Raw genomic sequence first — 17,500 nt, forward strand, 5'->3', positions numbered from 1 at the left:
AATATGATTAATGCTATGAGCCATACCTAGTTCATCTTGGCATAAAATGCAATAGGATACGGTAGTCCAGGTGCCAAATCTAACCAGAAAAGTAAAAGAAAGAAAGTTCCAAAATGGTCCTAACTCAGGACTTTCTAGATGTCAATTTAAAACAAAGATTAGATACCCTCTATAGTGGTGGGGTTGTATTATTCATGACCATTAGGATGGTGGCTGAACTTTGAGATTAATTAAGAGATGGTTTATCTATCATTATTTCAACACTGGGGTTTACTAATTTGATGGTTAAACTTGCATGATGTTTTAGTGATGGTTTCTTACTTAATTAAAGTGCATTATATCCTGGACTAATTAAGCCTACTTGTGGATGATTAAAGGTTTTTGTTGCAGGAGATTGCTCATACGGAACTACTCAAACATGCTTAGAAGAAAGTTAATAGATGTGTTTAGTACTGTTAATGCCTTGGTTGGTCTGGTATGAGGAAGAGTCTCGGTTGGAGGGTTTTGTTTTGTTCTCGTCTCCTCTTCCCCTATTGTAATGTTTTGTTGATTTTGATATTTCGGATGATGTTACTCTTTAGAGATTGACTAATTTTTGAAGTGATTGCAGTTCTCTCTTCCACACATATCGAATAATATATATGGAATAATCTGGTTGAGTAGAAATGAAATGAATATAACATTCCGTTCTTGGAATCTAAAGTAAAGATCAAAATTGTTTAAATATATACTAAGATTCAAATTATTCTCTTTTGAGAATTAAGTATTAATAAAATATAAAACAAATAAAAATACTAAAGTAAATGTTGCTGTTAATATTTTTAACACAATAATATATTTAAAAATATTTCGACGCCATTTTCAAAACGAAATTATCTATGATTGTTTTTGGTCTAAATTTTGTAATAAGTTTCCATTTTGTCATGAAGTCTAGTTTTTATTTTATTTTAGGAGTGAAGTTTAGTTTTAAAAATATTTATTGTTGGAAAAGTCAAATATTTAAGCTTATTTTCTCATTATTTAAAAATAAAATAAAAGTCATATTTATTATCTTATTATATGTCAAGTGTTTTTTTTTTTTTTTTTGCACTAAAAAATTAGTTAAAATAAAAATAAAAATAAATTCACCCAGTCATAGAATACAGAAGTTCGAAGCTAACCAATCTTTTATGGTCTACTTGGACGCTATTTATTTTACTGAAAATTAAAAATTTATTATTAAAAATACCGTAATAAAACATTTTTTTATTACTAAAAATATTATTCACGCATTTTTCATTACATGGTTGGTCTATAAACATTCAGCCAAGTGAAACGCAAACACGGACAAAACGCCACTCTGCCCCTACGCAAACGCTCACTTATTAGTCAACCAAACACGGCAACATTGATTTGAAAAAAATAAACAGTAATCCGAAATGGAGAAGTCAAACAAGTTCACTTCCCAATAACACTTAACTATTTATTATTTGTCTTTGTAAATAGGGATTTTTGTTTCTTTGCTTTGAGAGAATTACGGATCATTCAAAATTGAAATGGGCTGAATTGCCTTTTTCTTTTGTTCTTTTTCTTTTTAAATTTTGTGGAACCTAACCTAACCTAACTTAGTCTAATAAGACAATCACATTAGGTAGCGGCCCAACCCCCCCCGGGGCTGCCGCCTCTACTATAAGATTAATAGTCCCTATAAGATTAATGGTCTGTTTGGATAACTTATAAGATTAATGGTTTGTTTAGATTGAGGAAGAAAGAGAAGAGTAGAGTAGAATAAAATAGATTTAACACAAAATTAGTTTATTTTTAATCAACTCTACTATACTTCCCTTCACTCTCCCTCCATCCAAACAGGCCATAAGATAGGGTGATGGCTAAATTTGATGCTTAAGGTTTGTTTGGAATCCGTTTATTTTACTGAAACTAATTTTTTTTTTGTTAAAAATACTACAGATAAAGATAAAAATTAGTTAAAATAATACAATGAGACTTATAAATAGTACCAAAAAGTGCAGAAGAACCCATAAATAATAACAAAAATAAATTAAATAGTAAAATAAGCTGGTTTTATTTAATTTTTGCCAAACACACTTAATAATTATAAAATATTGGTGGTTTTGGTTTTGCATAGTAATAAGATTGAACTTCTTGTTCTTTCCAATATATAATTATTATATAGTTAGTGGTTGAATCTTAGTCCCAATTATGGGGTAACAAAATTCTGCGACTTACTCATACTAAACTATATGAAATGATGTTTCTCAAAAAAAAAAAAAAAAAAAAAAAACACACTATATGATATGATATTATATTTTCTCTTCCTTCAAATAGAAGTCCCACTAATGACTGAACTAGTTCAGTAGTGGAAACTTGCCCATATGATAGGCTTAGTGCTTACGCTGGGATTATTCTATTTTTGTACAGTACTTAAGGTTAGGTAAGATAATTTATGAGTGAAATCCTGTGTCACATTACCTTGCACGTCCTTTATGTTCTAAAGCCTACAAACCAACCACGTGTCTCTTCTTCTTTTTTCTTTTTTCTCTCATTAATTATTCCCTTCAAAGGATACAGGATTTTCTGTTGAAAATAAAATAAATAAAAATAGAGGATTTTGATCCACAAATGACGACAGATTGTCGTGGGCAGTCTAGTCTAGGACACATAATTGATTATTTACGCAAACTATACTCCTATTTATGTGGTTGGTTTTTAGGCATGGCACATAGAGTGAATGAATAGCAATGACACGAAGGATATATGGTCCAAGTTTTTTTTTTTTTTTTTTTTTTTAAATAAATAGTAATAAAACATATTCAGCAATAATAATAATAATAATAATAATAATAATAATAAAACATATTTTTCAGATTCATTATCAATGTACCATCATTAATTAGGAAACCATAAAAGTTTAAAAAAAAAATTGTACTTTTTCAATGAAAATAAGTTATAACAAACAAATATTAAAGATTAAAGATAAAAAGTTGTTATTGTTATTGTTATTGTTATTTTTATAAATAAAAAAAAAATCAATCAGAAGGAAAAAAAAAAAAAAAAAGTTTAGAAAAGACATTAAATATTTTAAAGTGCAATATTCCCCCTCATGTGAATGTGAATTATATTGCTAGCATTTTACACAAGGAATCAAAATCCTTGACTTATCCTCTTGCTCCCTCCTTTGTTGTTCAATTTTTAGTAAAACAATGTAATGATTTTTGCTTAGGACATCCAGTGCTGTCGGTTAGGTGGAGGACTATAAGTCATTCTCTGAACCGTTCATTTAATCTGCTACAAAATACAGCCAAAATTATCATTCTCCCCACTGTCTTTTAACTCTTAAACTATAGTATATCTAAAAAAACAAAAAGGTTAAAAAATTAAGCAGGCTCATGCTCATTCTCAGATCTTCAAGCTTACGTATATGAATTATATCTTAAAGCTTATCAAGGGGTCAGAGGATTGATCACTAAATAAATGTTGAGGTTGAACTTCCTCATGTTCACATATTCATGTTGATCTGAAAACATTCATTAATCAAAAGTCCAAGCAAGGAAGTACTAATATTGGTAACTTGTATAAATAAAATTAACTTATACTTGTGTAGTAATATCATAAGAGTGTCATACCATCTAAGAAATATGGACACTTCAAAATTACTAGTGTGTCCATGTTGAACACACCAAAATATCCAGCATGTGTGTAATAGGAGGAAACAATATATTCATTTATAAAATATTAAAAAAAAATTGATTTTATGAATGTATTTTAAAATTTTGAAAATTATTATTTATTTTGAAAACTTATAATATACAAAAAAAATATTTATAAAAAATATATATTTAAAGATATTAATTAATTGTCATATTCTCATTGGTCTTAAATTTTCAAGAATCATTGTGTTGTGTATCCTAACTTTTTTTTTGTTTTTGTTTTTGTTTTTATATATACGATAGAATTTCAATTTATGACGTTTACTCTTAATGATTGTTTTTTATTATCGGAACAAAATATCAATTAATTTTTTTATATAGGTAGAGATTGAATCCGAGATCTCTTATTTAAGAATAAAATATTTTACCTATTGAGCTAACAAAAACCCACTTGTATCCTTACTTTCTTAGTACCCATTATTTGTGTAATTCTTTTCATATTTATAATCTATAATAATACATATTGTGGGTCCGGGAAGTTTACAATCTGGCCCAAACTCTATCTGGGCCCAGGGCCCGTGCCGAGGACGAATGATCGAAGGCTGAGGTGTCAAGGGGAACGGCTGAGGACTACACTGTCCTCGGCACTCCAGGACTTCAATGGGAAGATCAACGTCTTGGTAAAGGCTATCTCCAAACAGCCCCCTGAAGGGGATGTGAGTGGAATGGGGCCCACAGGGAAGCAGGGTGCAAAATTGGATTAAGGAAAATGCGTCCCCTCCGCATTAAATGCACCTGCCAACGTCCAGATCCGGTTAATGAGAAAAGACGTTTGGACGGTGTAACTTCGATCTTCGCAACTAGCAGAAAGTAAGAGGGGACGGTTGATGGGATGGATACAGAAGTAAGCACCTGCCCAACCAACAAGTGGAGGGCTAGGATCAACCAAGAATGATTATATAATGAAAAGGTAGGTGCGCCAAAAGAGGAGGCTGGGAAAAATGGCCAAAAACCAGAGCCTCCCAGCCTGCCTCCTAGAGAAAGACTCCTAGGGCGAAAATGACCTAATCATGTATGAACACCACGAAAGACTCACCGCCTGGTGACTAAGACCTAACCTTTCAAACCCACGCTCTACAAATGATATTGTTTGGGCCTTTTTACGTGCGAACCCAACACTGTTGTGGTTCGATACGAATCGTGTCCTTACATATATAACCAAAAATATTGGACTTTTGATTGATCTTATAATATTTCGCCACATAAAATTTTGTGTCATCAAAATTTTACATGTCAATAGTTTAATATATGTTTTTACTTGGACTTAAATTCTATTCTAAATTTAATCCCTAAATTAAATGATAAAATAATAGTCTAATATACAAACACAATTGTTAATAAATATATATTAAAAAACCATAATTATTTATTAAATAGTTTCAAATAATAATAATAATAATAATAATAATAATAAATTCCAATTAATAACTATCATAATTCATATTTAATATTTAATAATTCATATAAAAATAAAATCAAAATAAATGTTCATTAATAATTGTCATAATTACCAAATTTTATGTTATAAAAAGATTTTGACTTTGAATTTTAATTTTTTTTTTTATTTTTTTAGAGATTTGCTTACTAGTATACATATAAAATGGTTTAATTTACCTTTAGTACTTTTTTAACTGGATATATATTTTTATTTTAAATATACAATAATAAGTGGTAGTGGGTTTTAATCTACACATTTTATTTAATTAGTGAATGATGGGACTGTCTTTCGTTAAAATAAAACTATATACCTTTGTAAAAAGTATAGGAGGTAAGCAACCCCATATAAAAAATGAATATAACCATAATTACGTTACTTTGGTATTAGATTGTTATTTGAGGAAAAAGATTTTCTTGGGTACCAACTTGGCCTGTTAATTTTTGTATGATGGAGTTCTTTTTCTCCTTTTTCTGGATTGACTTGGTTGGTGCTTCAAAATGTAAGGTGGAAATGGAAGGTATAGTAGTACAGAATTTGCTATAATAATGTGCTTGGGATTCTTCCAGATAAATGTGAAAAATTGAACGTCACTCCTCACTAGCCACTATATATCTAAATATCTATCTTCCAGCTCTGATCGAAATGATGAAAAAAATATGATAATGGAGTGGAGCCGAAAAGCTAAAAAGGACAAAGTGGGTCAGAAAGGGTAGGCCACTGGCAGAGGCAGTGGAAGGGGCAGGGCTTAATAAGCATAGAGAGATTTTTATGCATGTTGTGATAAAGGTTTTAGGAAAAGCTGGTGCTCAGTACATTTTGGTATGGAAACATGTTCAGCTCTCATGGCCTTTTGTGATTCACATGGTTTTGTCTGTAAGATAGTCCTACTCTTTTTTATTTTTTATGGACCCAATCTTTTATTTTTATTTTTTATTTTTTTATGGACCTAATCTTTTTTTTGGAAACGTTTATGGACCTAATCTTATTCTTCATTAATCACGCCATTTCAGACAAAATAAGCTTTGGTAAGTTTTCAAAGAAATATATGATTATGCTCTCTTTTAGACTTTAGCACGTTTCATGAAGCTGTTTTTTTTCCCACCTTTAACCACTCCTTTTAAGTTACTTAAATCTCATTTTTTCTTTTCTTTTTTTTTTTCTATTTCTTATCCACCCAAGAAGCTTTAGAGGAAAGAGAATGAAGATTGGTGGGTACGTGGAAAGTGATGTATCATCTTTCATTCACAGAATGCTGCCTAATAAAACTATTAAATTAGGAAAAGTTGTAAACTTGTTCATGTGTGTGTGCGTGTGAGAGAGAGAGAGAGAGAGACTGAGAGAGAGAGGGTGGGTATGATAAAAGATAAACGGTCATTGGAACCAGCTTTATTTTCGAGGGCACTAGTTGAGTTGTAGTTGGTGTGATTGTTTTGCTCATGTAACTGTCGTTGAATCACGTGAATGTGCCTTTTCATTGTCATCAATTAAAATAGAACCGTTCGGTTTATTTTCCGTGTGAGAACTGAAACTCTTCTGTATATATGCATATAAAACTGTTCATTAGAGTTTTCCTGTTTTTTTAGCGTCTTTGTCCTTTATATGAGTTAAAACTTTGGACATGTTACAAACTTTCGTGCTGGACTAGTCGTCTCGATGAAGGTGAGGTATTAGGTACTTTGTTATTTTCTCTTTTCATCAACCAAAAAAAAAGGTAAAATAAAAAACAAAACTGCCGGGCAAATTAATGAGGGCCCTTCTACATTTATTTTGCTCTGTCTAAATAATTCAGTGTAGTTGAGCTTCAATCATTTGGAAATTTACAATTTCACCACTAGTTGTAGGGGTAACTCCTTGAGTTATCTTGTTGCTTTTCCTGGGTTCTAGTGAATGGTGAATATTGTGCTCCATTTTCTATGATAAAGACCCGCGTGTTATAAGAAGAATGGATGTCATGTGGGTTCATTGAAAAGTGGGTGAATGTGTCATTCTATCTCCTTTTTGCACATTTAAAGTGGAGAGCTTTATGAGTGTCATTGGAAGTGTCATCTTGAAATTCCTCAATTTTGTTTTCTAGAAAAAAAGTTGATTCTATTTGAGAGTGCCATTTCAGCTTCTATTTTTTAAGTGCAGATCTGCAGGTGACTTTGCTCAACATCATAACTTGAGGGGTGAAAAAAAATGGATCTTGATTATAGCAAGTGTTGGAAAACTCCAAAGGTTTGTGCAGTTTGTTGCTTGTATTGGTGTAATTTGTGTCTTCTTTTTGCTCTGGCTTTGTCCCTCTCTTCTTCTTCTGGGGCAAATAGAGTTTGGCAAAAATTATTGGTAGAAATTTTTGTTCATAAAAACAGTCAGTAGCTATATAATATACTACTTTAATTGACTGAATTCATGCAATGTTGGTGGCTTAATGCATTTCAGAAGGAGTCTTGGAAGACAGCCCTCCTCTTATCCTACCAAAGCCTTGGTGTGGTATATGGGGACCTGAGCATTTCCCCATTATATGTCTACAAAAGCACATTTGCAGAAGATATTCAACATTCAGATTCCAATGAAGAGATTTTTGGCGTTCTTTCTTTTGTCTTTTGGACTCTCACTCTAATCCCTCTATTCAAGTATGTCTTTATAGTACTTCGAGCTGATGACAATGGAGAGGGTAAGTACAAGAAGAAATGAGCCATATCTATATCATCCAGTCTTTAGGTTGTCACTTGTAACTTATGCATGAACAATAATTTTGCAGGTGGTACTTTTGCCCTTTATTCATTGATATGTAGGCACGCCAGAGTGAGCCTTCTACCCAATAGACAGGTTGCAGATGAAGCACTCTCTACATATAAACTGGAACAGCCTCCAGAGAAGAAAAACAGTTCAAGGGTGAAATTTGTGCTTGAGAAGTACAAATGGTTGCACACTGCTTTGCTAATCTTGGTTCTTGTTGGGACTTGTATGGTAATTGGAGATGGAGTGCTCACTCCAGCCATTTCAGGTAGACTTTCTGGTTATAAATGTGCTGATAATATTTAATTATAGTTTTTTATTTTTTATTTTGGTTTGCTGACTATCTAGTTTCTATTTGATGTAGTTTTCTCTGCGGTTTCTGGCCTTGAGCTATCCATGTCCAAGGAACACCACCAGTGTAAGCTTATGAGCCTGTACTCTCTTGCATATCTAATTCTGCTTGTTTCAATCATATTTAATCCTTCTGGGTGTTATATGAGAATCTGCTTTTATAGTTTTATAGCATTATTACTTTGTATTTGATTGTACTCGTGTCTGCAATTTTTTTGGTTGAGATAATACTATTTAATCAATCAGCAGCCTTCTGTTTTTGATCTTTGAAAGTGATAATTGGATATAGGGATCCACTTCGTCATTCTGGCCTAGTGAACAATAGCTATTTGGCCTGAGGTGGGGGAACCGTCCAAATTGCTTGGATGTCTCAAAGTATAATATGATTGTGGTGACTGAAATTCTGTTTTGGTATATATGGCGTTAGATTTTACTATGTTAAATTCTAACAGTAAGTAAATTGTGTGTTTTACATGATCTATTTTATCTTGTACATTTATACTATGCTGCCATTTGCAGATGCGGTGGTTCCAATTACTTGCTTCATACTATTGTGTCTATTTGCGCTTCAACACTACGGCACACATCGTGTTGGGTTTTTCTTTGCACCAATTGTGTTGACATGGCTACTATGCATCAGTGCCCTTGGCTTATACAATATAATTCACTGGAATCCGCATATCTACAAAGCTCTTTCCCCATATTACATGTTCATATTCTTGAAGAAGACAAGGATAAGTGGATGGATGTCTTTGGGTGGAACATTGTTGTGCATCACAGGTAAATTTGAAAACACAAACACATGGTAAATTCACATTTCTTCTAGTGCTTCCCCCCATTCCCCCCTGCATATTTTATGAGTTCTAGATGATGGCTATGGTATGAACTGTGTTAAGGCCTCCAACTATCAGCCTCTAAAAGCCTAAAAATCTGAAATTGACATGTCAACACTCAACAGGGAAACATGCCAAGTAACACTAAAAACTTCCCTTCTCTTCCCTGGCAAAATATAAGCAATTTTACGTGTAGATATATTTCTGACTGAAACCTCAGTGATGGTTAAGGTAGAAATTCTCAGGTGTAACTAATCTGTTTGTTATTTATAAGAACTGGTTCCAACTTGAGGTGCAATCTAATTTACCATGTCTAGCTAAGCTAAAAGTATACATGACATTATGCAGGTTCAGAGGCAATGTTTGCTGATCTTGGCCATTTCTCATACACTGCAATTCAGGTAGCTCTGACTTCTTCTTTTGGTGAAAAACTTATCCTTTCAAGCTTTGGTTCTAGTAATGTTGTCCAGTGTCCACCCATGGAAATGTCTGACTTGCCTATGAATGAGTGGAGTTTAACTACTCTTCTTATTGCAGATTGCTTTTACCTTTCTGGTTTATCCAGCACTTATATTGGCTTATATGGGTCAAGCTGCTTACTTGTCACAGCATCACCACTCCAGCCACGTCATCAGTTTTTATGTCTCAGTTCCTGGTATACCTCAATCATTCATGCATTTTATTATGCATGGTGTTAAAAATTGAAAGGTCTATTGCATTGAATTGTGTAAAATATTGTACAAGGGACTGCCTTTATATAGGTAAAGCTATGAGTACTGTACAAGCAATAGGAGTGCAATACAAGTTAGTAAAGCACAATAGGCCTAAAGCCCGTTGGGCCTGTATTTTAACACGTGGAATGGGATAGGCAATTAAAAACCTGCATACAAGTCCATTTTATATTATTTACGAACAACCCAAAATCATGTACTTGTCTAGGATTTTTACTTATTATGGAAGGCTTAATGGTTTAAAGTTTTTGGGTGCAGCACCCGTGAGGTGGCCGGTGCTTGTAGTTGCCATTCTTGCTTCTGTTGTTGGAAGCCAGGCAATCATAAGTGGAACATTCTCTATCATAAACCAAAGCCAATCACTTGGTTGCTTCCCAAGAGTCAAGGTCATTCACACCTCTGACAAGATACATGGCCAGATTTATATCCCTGAGATCAACTGGATGCTCATGATCCTCTGCATTGCTGTGACCATAGGATTCAGAGACACAAAACACATGGGGAATGCATCTGGTAAGTTATGCTTTTATATCTTTTTTGCCAGGATCCTAACAGAAAACTTATCATTAAATTCTATAAATTTCTACCTAAGCTTAAGCCTGAACTAAATCATGAAAACCCTCAGAACCATCAGAGAGAATTGTTGGAAGGTCATCTTCTTTGTAAGGATCATTGACAACTTCTACTGAGATCTTCTGGGGAAAGCATTGCATCACATTTATGACTTTCAAATTCATCACTTTAGTCTTCAACCTTGTGCAAAAGTTCAATTAACTTTTCATTTACTCGGATGATATATAGTTGTTGAGAAGATGTTTGTAGTGTATTTGGGTTAAAAGGAAGGGATGGGTTAATTTAAATTACTTCCAATTATAAGAGTAACAATTTTTTTTTTCTTGTTTGTTGCAGGGTTAGCAGTGATGACTGTGATGTTAGTGACTACATGCCTCACATCCTTGGTTATCATCATTTGTTGGCAAAAGCCCCCTATTATAGCTATCACCTTCCTGCTCTTTTTTGGCTCTATTGAATTACTCTACTTCTCAGCTTCGCTCACCAAGTTCAAAGAGGGTGCCTGGCTTCCCATCCTTCTAGCCCTGATCCTCATGACTGTCATGTTTGTTTGGCACTATGCAACCATCAAGAAATATGAATACGACCTTCACAACAAGGTTTCATTAGAGTGGCTTTTAGCCTTAGGACCAAGCTTAGGAATTGCTCGGGTTCCAGGAATTGGTCTAGTATTCAGTGATCTCACCTCTGGTATTCCAGCTAACTTCTCACGCTTTGTGACTAATCTCCCTGCCTTCCACCGTATACTCATCTTTGTGTGTGTAAAATCAGTTCCTGTCCCACATGTGCCCCCTGCTGAGCGGTATCTTGTTGGCCGTGTTGGTCCTACGGCTCATAGGTCCTATAGGTGTATTGTCCGGTATGGATATCGTGATGTTCATCAGGATGTCCATTCCTTTGAAACTGAGCTAGTTGAAAGACTAGCGGATTTCATTCGCTATGATTGGCATCAAACAAATTGGACTAATTCTTGCAATGGGGATGATGCATCAAGATCAAATGAATCATCCAGTGAGAGTAAATTAGCTGTGATTGGAACAGTGGCATTCTCTGGGCCACCAGCTTATGAGATTGAGGAGAATGTGCAGCCAGAAAGTGTATCCATTGAGTTCCCAACTGTAGAAAGTGTTAGAGATGTTATTGAGATGGAACCAGTAGGTAAAAGAGTGAGGTTTGCCATTGACGACGAGTCTGAAACTGATGTGCAAACTGAAGTGGAAGCACAATTGCAAGAAGAGCTTGCATATCTCTATGCCGCTCAACAAGCAGGTACTGCATTCATATTGGGGCATTCCCATGTCCGAGCAAAGCAAGGTTCTTCTCTCTTCAAGAGACTGGCCATTGACTTTGGATATAATTTCTTGAGGAGGAATTGTAGAGGGCCAGATGTGGCACTCAAGGTGCCAACAGTGTCTCTTCTTGAGGTTGGCATGGTTTATGTAGTGTAGGCCTCATATGTAGCTAGCTTTCTTTTGTTTGCCAATGTCACATACAGATAAACCTGGAAGAGGTGTGAATGTAAGGTAATACAGTGATTGTGCGGATTAATGAGGATTTTAGAAATATTAACTCTACTTTCATAGCTAGCTTTCTGGTTTCATAGATGATTCAATTGCCATCACATTCATTGAACTCTATGGAAAAATGAAATTGCTACTATAAAATTTTAAAAATTCTATTAAAAGCTGTCAAGAAATTCTTGGATAAATTCTTGATGATGAAAGTTGAAGGCCGACTAGCAATTCTTGTAAATAAGATTTCCAACTCCAAACTGCTTTTGGCTATGGAATGTAGATGGCATCCTTTTTAAAGCCAATTTATGTAAAAATTTCTTAAATTTTTACCTTTTTTTTTTGTCCTAGTTATAGTGGTAGTTTTATCCAATATATATTCTAAGTGAAATAAACCAATGAATTTAGGCTATTCCAAACGAACTTAAAGGTAGTTGATGTAGAATCTAGCGGTTTGACGGAAATAATTTTGATCGTCAGAAAAAAAAATAAAAATCAAGTATTTAATAGCGTTTCTAAAAATGCTATGAAAACATATTTTTTACTACTTTTCCTACATTTTTTCATCTCCCAGGTATATTTAAAGTTTTTTTTTTTTTTAATTTAGATTAAAAAAAATTGTGAGTGGCGACTGGTGGTGGCGGCAGCAATGGTTGGTGACCGGAGATTGGAGACGTTAGTGGGAGCGATGGAGGGGTGGCTAACAGTGACGGGTGGGGGTGGAAAAGTTGACAAAGTGGTGAAGCATTTTGGAAAGTTTGATTTATTTTTCCTTGCATATAAGAGAGTTACACTAGTTTTGTTGCTTTTATTTACAGGGTGATGAAACTCATATTGGACTGGTGGGGAAACCATGAATTTCCTGGGGGAAGCATCACGTGAGAGTTATAGGATTATTACGTATTGTCACCTTTTGCTTAAGAACCTAGTGCTCTATCATGCTCTTGTCATGTACAGATGTTTGCATTATTTAAGAGTTATAGGATAATTACGTATTTAGAAGAAGAACTCTAGGCATTTACGACTTAGATACACCAAAACACTTGATTTTCCACTAGTCAAAATCTTTCCTTTGAATGTGATGGATCATATTATATAGATTTTATATTTTTAAATTTTAATCATTCTTCTAAGTTTTGGACCCTTTGGAGTCCTAATTTGGACATAAAATAATAAAACTCATAGACTAACTTAAAACTCAAGTAAACACTCCCTAGACACTTTGAAGCTTCTAGAGAACTGGACCGAATTTTATGTTAGTCTTGTTTGAATTAAAAGTGGAATGCTGGCCCAACAAAACAACATTCATTGTTGTCAAAACTGAAAGCTACACATTAAAGACCATCAAAAAGCTTTTCTTATGATTACATCAAGTAATGGAAAGGAAGTTCCTCAAAAAAAAAAAAAAAAAAAAAAAAAAGTAATGGAAAGGATTTCAATGAGATTAGAAATTTGAGAAACATTTTGAGTTAGGAGTTTGAGAGATCTAGCCAGAATATGTTGTCTAAGGTCCTAGAAGGGAATGTTTGTTTCTAGAATTTTTTTGTTTTGTTTTTTTAAATAGTTTTGCTCGGATGTATACTCATAGACACTTGTCACTGCAAATAAAGATACTTTGGCTCTTCTATTATTTATAAACTTGTTTTAAGGTTTAAACTGAATTTCACCTTTTTTATTGGGTAAAATGCAAAACAAGCCATTTGGGATTTGGTTTTTTGGAAAAATAAACGAAACTTTCCAAAATGACCTTGTTCATAAATCATAGTCAGAAGGAAAATAAAAGGACCGCAAATGAAAATGTAAAACGTTTTCCACTAAAAGTGTCTTTATTTTTGTGATCAACCCGATTAACCAACAATTGATCGTACTAAACACGAAAAAGTTCATAAACTGAATTGAATAGGAACGAATTTTGTCCTCTCCCCTTCTTTTTGATTCTTTTTAATACCAAACTAAAAGAAATGAAAGGAAGACAATAATACAGTATAAATTTAGGACAAAATTGAGTCACAATTACTTTGATTCAATCACTTGGCTGTAATAATAAAACCCAAAGTTCATAAACTAATTTGGGTTTTTTTTTATTATTTTATTATTTATTCTGGATTGGTCATTATAGCCACATGACTTTTAGTCCAGGATATTTCTGTCATCAACCGATGACTGACCCAAGGGCAAAACCAAATGCTCCTCTCAAACTATAATAGTCTGGTAGAGCACCACGTAGTCTTGTACTAGCCACCAGATTTGCTGAGTGGCGGCCATGCTATATTGAACACTACGTGGCCGTAATTTAATGGTCCAAACAAGCAAAACGTAATTATCCCTACACAAACATTTAAGGAGCAGGTAGCATAGCTGCGTAGAGAACATAGTACAACAGCTTCTGCTAAGGGTAGTAAACATAAACATGGGACTGAGAACTCTTCCCTTGACACCACATGTCAATCTCCCTTCAAATTTTGGAGTTGCACAAAGCTTGTCTAACCACAGGGTCAAGTTCAACAAGAGCTTTAAGTTCACAGTTTCAGCTAAATCAGAGAAGGATGATCAGAAGGAAGAACCCAAGGAGAGCAACCAATCTTTGTTTGGTAATATAACCGAAGCTCTCGATTTTTCTCAAGTTAGATCTGCTGAGGATGCTCAGCTTCTGGACGAGGCTAGAGAGTTCACCAGGTCTGGAGGGAGAATGAATAGGGAACAGGTGATTTTGGCTTATTAAAACTCATCATTTGTGATATATTTTGTGTGCCATTGTGTGTGTGTGTGTGTGTAATTACTTAGCACTTGTGTATTTTGATTTAATTTGCATGTTACTTATAGGGCTATGTGTGCATGCAACCTATATGATCTAACTGGGTCTTTCAATTCATGCAGTATGGGGCTCTAAGAAGGAAAATTGGAGGGACATACAAGGATTTTTTCAAGTCCTATGTTGAGGGTATGAACCACAACTTTACAATTTTGCTTTAGCAATGTAATAATTTTGGACTCATCAATTTGTGTGACTAATTCTTTGCTTAATATCTGCCTCCAATGAAGTCAATTCATAATTCCTAAATCAAAATTTATTTAGTTTTTACCACTTTATATTTGAGTTTGAGCTTGACTGTGTCTCTTTTAGAGGTTTTTTATGAGTTTAGTCCTGTGATTACCGAAAATAAGCCCATATATTGGTTTCTTTAATACTAGTGTTCTAGTACCAACCTAAAGTTAAATTACTGGCAGAAACTAATTAAGGTCTACCTTATATGTTAGTACCCTGATAAATCTTTTACACAGAGGTAATTTTCATAATCTTCAATAATCTTTATTCTTTCTATTTGATTCTAGTGGATGGGCAATATGTTGAAGATGGTTGGGTTGACAAAACGTGTAAGGTTTGCAAGAAAGATACAAAGGGTGAGGCAAGGCAAGTGGACAAGCTTGGAAGATATGTTCATGTAGCATGTTTGGAGAGGTCAAAATCAGGAAACTTCTTTACCAGACTTTTCTCAAGATAAAGATGATGGTTGGGTTAAAAATTTTCTTTTCTAGTGATTGTACTTCATTTAACATGCATGGTGGGAGAGAATTGGAATTGCCTTTCCGTTGTATACCCTAGAAACTCTATATATATAGACATTTCAATTCAGAATTTTGTTCATCTTATGAGCACCCTTGGTTCTTTAGTTCTTGTGTTGTGGCCCTTCCATCTGATGCTTAATTTCATCAATAACTAAATGTTTGAACTCTAGAGAACATTGATCGATCGAGCACGCTCATAAAAGCAATTGCATTTCATTTACACAAGAATATGTGTTCAGGGCCGGCTCAAGGCCTAGGCAAGTTAGGCCTAGGCCTAAGGCCCCACTAAAAAACAAAATTTTTCTTGAAAAAAAAGGCCCCATTTTTTATAGTTAAAGGCCCAAATTTTTATAAAATTATATATATTTTCTAAAGGTTGTACATTTTTTTTATTAGTGATGTACAAATTTTACTATTAGCTTACAAATTGCCATGTTATTAATCACAAAAAATGTAATATAAACATTCATTAGTTAAATTGATGAAATTCATCAATGAGAAACAATATCACATTATATTTTGAACATTTTATAGTACTTTTAATTAGCGCATTTTTCTTTTTCATTTTTATTAAGACTCTCAAAGTACGAGACAACCTTAACTCAATTGAAACCCTAAAATATTTCAAAAAGATGTTGCAAATGTGTTAAATCATCAATTATAGATTAATCTCCCCTAATAGTTTGAGACTTTGATTTTTGTAAACTAATATCCTACAAAACCATACACCAAATAATATCTCTCTCTCTCTCTCTCTCTCTCTCTCTCTCTCTCTCTCTCTCTCTTAAAATCAAAATATAAAATTAAAAATTAGATTACAACTTTATTTAACTATACATCGTCTTATATCCAAAATAAAGTATCTTTTCCAATCGCAATATATTTTTATTTCTTTTTATTAATATTTATAATTTAACTATGATATTCAATTCTCTATATGAAATTAACATTAGTCTAGTTGGTATTATTTATATATTTAATGTATCAAATTAACCTTAATTTGATTAGTATTAAATAATTTTATTTAATTAATATTTATCTATTAAAGGCCCTGCATAAATTTTTCGCCTTAGGCCCCTAATTATGTTGGGCCGCCCCTGTATGTGTTGTTAATTAATTGTGATGGAAAGTGGAAACTATAGTTTACTACCACCTACATATTTTAGATTGAATTCAAAATTGTAATTGAGTTGTTAATTTTTATTCTCTTTCCTCTTTCCTCTTTTCTATGAAATATGTTTGATAGTTTACATATAAATTGCATGAACATACGTTTATTTATGTTTTTAAAAATGTCCACTAACTATTTGGGTAAATAACTGATGATACCAAAATTGTCAGTTGGATCACTCGTCCAATCCGAAGCATTAGACGATTTTGTAAGACCTGCAAGATGAAAGAGAGATAAATCGAAGAAACCACTGGGTTGTGCCCGGTGGGGGAGCCTCCAATACTTAAGTTAGTATCGGCCCATATATTATGTATATAGGTAGTGTTTTGTAGTATTTTGTACTAGTTTTTGACATACCTTAGCTAGTGAGACAAATTGTCCCTTTTATAGGTGACTTAGGTAGCTGTTGTACATAAATTAGGGTGATTATTACCTTGATTGTAACGTTCTTTGTCTTGATGAGAGTTTAAGACCTTTGATAGTCATTATTGAATGTGTTGAGTGGTTCTCTTTGATGGCCTGCTAATGATGCAAGGTTGTCCATATTAATGGATGACCTTAATGATTTTTCTAGACTCATCAATAACAATGAAAAAAGAACATTTAATTGAAGGTAGACTCGCTAAAGAAGGAGAACGTCAGCTAAGCAGTTATTTAATTTTCAAATGTAAACTTCTATTAAGCAAACAAATTCAACCCTATAATAATATAATATTTCTTATAAAATTTATGTAAAGAAAAAAAACCTATAGTTGTCTAGAGACTAATATGCACGCATTTACAAATAAAAAAAACTCGCGCAAAGCACGGGTCAATCACTAGTATTTAGAAAAGGACGGAACCAGATGAAGAGCACACAAATTGCATTGCCAACTACTCCCAAGACTTGAATAATTT

General features: G+C 33.5%; 2 protein-coding genes across 3 annotated transcripts; both read left to right on the forward strand.

Moving 5' to 3' along the window:
- Positions 1-6,656: 6,656 nt before the first annotated feature.
- Positions 6,657-11,940, forward strand: LOC126697848 (potassium transporter 2). 2 transcript variants are annotated; one of them, XM_050394976.1, is made up of 10 exons: positions 6,657-6,804; positions 7,276-7,362; positions 7,567-7,801; positions 7,889-8,134; positions 8,231-8,284; positions 8,737-8,997; positions 9,399-9,451; positions 9,588-9,705; positions 10,040-10,294; positions 10,691-11,940. In XM_050394976.1, the coding sequence occupies exons 2-10, from the start codon at positions 7,324-7,326 to the stop codon at positions 11,800-11,802; spliced, it is 2,373 nt and encodes a 790-aa protein (XP_050250933.1). In that variant the 5' UTR covers positions 6,657-6,804; positions 7,276-7,323; the 3' UTR covers positions 11,803-11,940. The 2 variants fall into 2 exon arrangements, with proteins under 2 accessions (XP_050250933.1, XP_050250932.1); XM_050394975.1 differs by lacking the exon at positions 6,657-6,804 and having other exon boundaries at positions 7,121-7,362.
- A 2,246-nt stretch (positions 11,941-14,186) lies between these two features.
- Positions 14,187-15,516, forward strand: LOC126697849 (uncharacterized). Its single transcript, XM_050394977.1, has 3 exons — positions 14,187-14,569; positions 14,743-14,806; positions 15,199-15,516. The coding sequence occupies exons 1-3, from the start codon at positions 14,276-14,278 to the stop codon at positions 15,366-15,368; spliced, it is 528 nt and encodes a 175-aa protein (XP_050250934.1). The 5' UTR covers positions 14,187-14,275; the 3' UTR covers positions 15,369-15,516.
- Positions 15,517-17,500: the final 1,984 nt, after the last annotated feature.

The sequence above is a fragment of the Quercus robur genome, chromosome 8 (genome assembly GCF_932294415.1).
Source record: "Quercus robur chromosome 8, dhQueRobu3.1, whole genome shotgun sequence".
Lineage (NCBI taxonomy): Eukaryota > Viridiplantae > Streptophyta > Magnoliopsida > Fagales > Fagaceae > Quercus > Quercus robur.